The sequence below is a fragment of the Quercus robur genome, chromosome 2, assembly GCF_932294415.1.
Source record: "Quercus robur chromosome 2, dhQueRobu3.1, whole genome shotgun sequence".
Classification (NCBI taxonomy): domain Eukaryota; kingdom Viridiplantae; phylum Streptophyta; class Magnoliopsida; order Fagales; family Fagaceae; genus Quercus; species Quercus robur.
The window spans coordinates 8,656,887-8,662,997 of record NC_065535.1 but is presented as its reverse complement, the minus strand read 5'-3'; the positions used below and the strand labels follow the sequence as shown (position 1 = coordinate 8,662,997).

Here is a 6,111-nt window from a genome sequence, read left to right as displayed (position 1 = left end):
GGAATTAATATGACATTTTCCATTTCAAATTCTTTTCTTCCATCCAATTACAGCTGAGCTAACTAGAACCTAAAAGCTCTGCACCATCTCAGCTACACCTTTTAATTTATTGAATAATACAAATTATAACGATCCACTATCTGTGTACAGTTTTATTCATCAGTAAATAAATTATGGGCATTGCATTAACAATCCTGGAATTCGAAATCCACATAACAATATAAGAAAAACCCAAATGCCCAGCAATCATACCTCATTGAAAAAAAAAAAAAAAAACAAATTCAAGGCCACCAAACTCAGCAAGAAATCCAATTCTTGTGAGTACTAATCAGAGCCGATAAAAGACCAGCACACGAGAGCACAAACGGAGCCGAAAGCCTGCCTTTCCCGTCACGAATATCGGCCAAAGCCATTAACCCATCAGCGAAATCTTGAACAATTGACAGCTTCTTCATTACCTTCTTCTCCTTTATCTTCTTCAATTTCTGTTCCTCTTCATTGCACCCAATTCCACTCACAACCGAAATCTCAATGCTCGTTTCCAAACACGCCTCGTCCTCGATAAGTCCCTTCAAATCCCTGAATTTCAAGGAGATGCTGCCTATGTACCCAATGAACTCAGCCCAAGCACTGACCTTTTGCAATCTCCGCGAGTGTTTGGCATCGATCAAACCCGATTTCGATAGCCAAACAAACTGTTCAACGAAATAGTACAAGCCCTCGCCTCCATAGGCAATGAGAGAGAGCAAGAGATCTTGTTTCGAATAGAAATGGGAGTTTCTCAAAGCGTTCACGTCCTGAACGAACTTGCCGAGTCGGAAGGCCTTGCGACTCAGTCCCACGCTGGACTCGAAGCTCCTGAGTCGGCCAGTTAGGGTTAGGGTTTCGGGGAGAGCCGAAGAGGACAGAATTATCTTCGTGGCGTAACGAGAAATCTTGAGGAGCTTGTCCACGCCATCGCGCTTTGCGAGATAGGCTTCGAGGTGGTTCAAGAAATCTCTGTCTTTCATTGGCTGTGGAATTTGGGGTTTAGGGTTTTGAGAATTTGAAGCTTTTGAATTCGAATCCATGGAGTTTCAGAGAGAAACTGAGACAGAAGACTCCGTGTCTGTGTCTGAAAAGCTACAAAAATTTTAGCGTGTGCGCATCGCCTGGAACGACATCGTTTTTTCGTTTGACAGTAATGGGCATGACTCATGACCCATGAGATTATGGGAAAGTTCCATTATTGTTGGCAATGGCAACGGTGCCGTTTCCGCAGGGATATGCTTAAGACTTACAGGTCATTGGAATATTATGTAATCCAATTTCGTACTTCTTTTCTTAGCTTGTTATTGATATGCGTGCTACAGTGTTAGGAGCCTTATGCGTTGTTGATGACGGCACGAGGAATGAGGATGCTTGGACAACATTGAGTCAGTCATTTGGTTTTATGTTTTCTCAACACACTCATGGACTAATGACTCCTCATGCCTGACTAGCAATGCTCCTAAAGGCTCTTTGAGGGGGACCAGCCCAGTCTCCCTACTCGAGTTGAATCGATGAGCAGTGATGAGGGGTAGCATGTTGAGGCACCTTACTCCACATGATGCCCCAAGGCCAAGGCAGAGGAGAGTCATGGTGGATAGAAATGGTTTTGATGAAGGGCAGCAGCAGGTGGTGCTGACCTTACATGGTGGTGCATGGCATTGGTGGTTTAGTTGTTGGTTCCTTGTGTGTGGGCTTGGAGGCTGGAGTGCAAGGCAGGGTTGGGCTGCTGTGATGATTAAATACTGTGTGCTACGTATTGGGCTAGTGTGGGCTGGTTGAATGCATGGACAAGTGCTAGTGTGTGCTGCATATGGGCATGTTGTGTGTGCTGTAGTGCTGATAGGAGACCTTCAGCATAGGGCAAGCCTCTCTAAAACGTATGGGAACTAGTTGTGTGGGCTGCTGGAGGATGGGCAGAGGCCCCATGGTCTACTGAGACATGGGCTACGCATGTGCAACATGTGTAGTGGTGTTTACCAAGTAGTTACCAAGCAGTTCTTGACTTTCCTGATAATCAGACCTGCTGTGTAGGGGCTAGAAACATGGAGAGCAAGCCAAGACAGTATCAATTGAAGGTGTCCTAAGTCAGACGACAAGTGGCAGATTGTCCAAAACCCAGGCAATAACTGCCATAGCAGTTATTTCTGTGTATTTAACTTTAAGGCTGTTGGGGGTGTCAACAGCAGAGTGTATTTGGCATTGGGAAAGTTCTATGTAGTTCTCTAGGCTTGTACAAGGGTTTCCTTTGTACTTGAGATTAAGTAATAAAGGTTGGGGGTGAGTTCCCTGTAAATATTGTGTGTGTTGTATGTTTAAATGTCCCTAGATAATCTATTTTAAATGTTATTGCAGTGTGTGTATGGTGTTGGCTGAGACTAAGTTGGGGATTTAGAGACATCATAGGCAGAAAATTTGAATGAAAAATTGACCCTATGACAATTGGTATCAGAGCTTGACTGCAATGTCTTCGGACACCAAGGCAAAGGTGACTGTCATGGAGAACATACTTGGAGTTCCTGCAGAAGCAGAACAACTTTTTATGTGTGACAAATTGGATGCACTGTCTGCAAAAACTGCTGTGATACGGAATGAGATTTCTGATCAGATGGATGTTGTGTTAATTCGTGTTGAAGAGTTGGCTGCTACACTGGATGCCCAGGGCAATGCAGTAAGAGAGACCCAAAACTAACTTAAGACAGAATTTGCTTTGATAAAGAAGGCAATGTGTGGCCTGCCTAAGGAGGGGGAAATGGCCACCAAAGTGAAGGTGCCTGAACCAAAGCTCTTTAATGGTGTTTGGAGTGCCAAGGATTTAGAGAATTTCTTTTGGGATATGGAGCAATACTTTAAGGCTACTAGGGTGCTTGATCAAGAGATGGTAACCATTACTAGCATGTATCTTTCAGGGGATGCTAAATTATGGTGGAGAACCCATGTGGAAGATGATGTAGATGTTAGTAGAGGGAAGATTGACTCGTGGGAAGCCTTAAAGAAAGAGTAGAAGGACTAGTTCTTACTTACCAACATTGCATAGGTTGCAAGAGACTCCTTGAAGAAATTGAAGCAAACTAGTACAATGAGAGAATATGTCTAGACATTCAGTTCTTTGATTCTGGATATCAATAACATGTCAGAGGAAGACAAGTTGTTCAATTTCATGTCTGGCTTGCAACTTTGGGCACAGTTAGAGTTAAAGAGGTAGGCGGTGCATGATCTGCCCACTGCTATGTCTGGTGCAAATGCCTTAGTGGACTACAAGTTCAATAAGCCTAGTGGGGATGATGAAAAACGTAAGTCCAAGGACAAAGGCAAAGGCAAGCAAAAGAAAGATGTCAAGAAGAACAAGGATAAGTAGAGGGGTTAACAAGAGTAAAGGAGATAGTTCTACCTCTTAACAAAGTAAAGAACAACCCAAGTTGAATACTGGCTATTTCATATGCATTGACCCTCATCGAGCAAGAGACTGCCCTAAGCGTGAGAAGCTTAATGCAATGGTTGCTGAAGATGAGAGGGGGCAATCTGATGAAGATATTCCCAGCAGGGTGAACCCCTTACAATTGCCGAATGCTCTTAGTGCTGGAGGTAGTTCTAAGGAGTTATTTTATGTGCAAGTAGAGATGAATGGGAACGAAGTTGAAGCAATGCTTGATACTAGTGCTACCCACAATTTTGTTGATGAAAGTATAGTCCAATAGCTTGGTTTGAAAGTGAGCAAGTGTCCAAGTAAGATCAAGACAGTAAACTCTAAAGCGAAACCTGTTTCTGGAATTGCCTTTGTTGTGAAGTTTAAGGTTGGCGAATGGACAAGAAAGGTGAATTTCTTGATTATGAAGTTGGATGACTTTGATGTAATTCTGGGTGATGAGTTCTTTATGGCCGTCAACGATGCCTTGCTGCCATTTATTGGTGTGATGCTGATTTTCGACGAGAAACAACCATGCTATGTTCCTACGAGGTGTAGGGCAGGAAATAACAAGACTAGTAAGGGGAAAGAGCCAATGGTGTCAGCCATGCAAGTTGAGCATGAGCTGAAGAAGGGGGAGATGACTTACTTGGCTATAATGATTGAGGTCAAGCAGGAGAAGTTTGTTGAAGTTCCAGATGCTGTTGCTGGACTATTGGAGGAGTTTGTTGATGTGATGTCTCCAGAATTGCCTAAGACCCTTCCACCAAGGCGTGCTGTTAATCACAAGATTGAGTTGGTTCCTAGTTCAAAGCCTCCTTTGAAGGCTCATACAGAATGTCCCCTATGAACTTGGCTAAGATGAGAAAACAATTGACCGAATTGCTTGATGCAAGCTACATTCAGCCCTCCAAAGCCCATTATGGTGCCCCTGTTCTGTTCCAAAAAAAAACAAGATAGATCATTGTGTATGTGTGTGGACCATAGAGCCTTGAACAAAGTAACGATGAAGAACAAGTACCCGATTCCTTTGATTCAAGATCTGTTTGACAGACTGTGCAAAGCCACTTACTTCACCAAGCTGGATTTGAGATCAGGATATTGGCAAGTGAGGATTGTTGAAGGAGATGAACCAAAGACAACTTGTGTAACTCGGTATGATTCTTATGAATTTATAGTTATGCCTTTTGGTTTAACAAATACCCCTGGTACATTCTGCAATTTGATGAATGATGTGTTCTATGAGTTTGTAGACCGTTTTGTTGTGGTTTACTTAGATGACATAGTGATATATAGTGAGTCCCTGGAGGATCACGTGGAACACCTTGGGAAGGTGCTGTCCAAATTGAGGGAACATCAATTGTATGTCAAGAAAGAGAAGTGTGAGTTTGCCCAATAAGAGATTTTGTTTCCAGGGCATAAGGTCAGCAAATGTCTTGTGATGATGGATGAAAGGAAGGTGCAGGCTATCCTTAATTGGCCTCCACCAAGTAAAGTTGCTGAGTTACGGTCTTTCCTTAGGTTGGCTAAGTATTATAGGAAGTTTATTCAAGGGTATTCCAAGAAGGTTGCTCCTCTTATAGATTTGCTGAAAAAGGACAAGAAATGGGTGTGGATAAATGCATGTCAAGAAGCTTTTGAGAAGTTTAAAGCTACTGTGTCAAGTGAGTTGGTGCTATGTCTGCCAGATTTTGAGTTGCCATTTGAAGTCCATATTGATGCTTCTGACAAAGCAATTGATGGTGTGCTGGTGCAAGAGAAACACCCAGTTGCCTACGAAAGTAAGAAACTAAATGATGCAAAGCAGAAATGTTTAGCACATGAGAAAGAAATGATTGCTGTGGTTCATTGTTTGCTAACCTAGAGGGTGTATCTGCTAGGCCCTAAATTCGTGGTGAGGATCGATAATATAGCCAATACCTTCTTCAACACACAAAAGAAGCTGTCTCCTAAGCAAGCTGGGTGGCAGGAGTTGCTGCAAGAGTATAATTTTGTGTGGGAACATAAGCCTGGCAGGCATAATCAAGTAGCAGATGCACTTAGTCACAAACAAGTGCAAGAGTATGTTGCTGCCTTGACTAGAGTTGAGTAAGATTTTGTGGAAAGGATCAAGGAAAAGTTCTAAACTTGATGCCATTTACCAGAAGTTAGTGCAAGATGTGACTACAGGCCTAATGCGTCGTTATTGGCTTGAAGATGAGTTGTTGTATGCAAAGGCTGGTAAGCTGTTTGTTCTTAGTGGGAAGATTCGTAGAGAGTTATTGAAAGAGACTTATGATCCACAATGGGCAGGACATCCAGGTAAGGAAAGAATGTATGCTTTACTGTCCCGTTCTTATTATTGGCCTAAAATGGAGTTAGACATTGAGTTGTATGTAAGGACTTGTCGTGTTTGTCAACAAGATAAAGGTTTAACTCAAAGGGAAGCTAGTTTACTACAACCTCTTCCTATACTGGACAGTCCATGGATTTCTGTTTCAATGGATTTCATTATTGGTATGCCTAAAGTGAAGGGAATGGGTTTAGTTTTTGTAGTGGTTGATTGATTTTTGAAGTATACTGTGTTTATGTCTGCACCAAGTACTTGCACAGCAGAGGTAGTTGCTAACTGCTTTACAGAAATGCGGTGAAGTACTTTGGTTTGCCTGAAGATATTGTGAGTGATAGAGACTCTCATT

At 42.5% G+C, this 6,111-nt stretch overlaps 1 protein-coding gene across 1 annotated transcript; it reads right to left on the bottom strand.

Moving 5' to 3' along the window:
- Window positions 1-1,298, bottom strand: LOC126712191 (peroxisomal membrane protein 11A). The gene has a single exon (XM_050411416.1). The coding sequence runs from the start codon at window positions 1,068-1,070 to the stop codon at window positions 297-299; it is 774 nt and encodes a 257-aa protein (XP_050267373.1). The 5' UTR covers window positions 1,071-1,298; the 3' UTR covers window positions 1-296.
- Window positions 1,299-6,111: the final 4,813 nt, after the last annotated feature.

Bases quoted from the DNA above. Each gene is read 5' to 3' on its own strand.
- LOC126712191 (XM_050411416.1), bottom strand. From the start codon at position 1,070: ATGGATTCGAATTCAAAAGCTTCAAATTCTCAAAACCCTAAACCCCAA.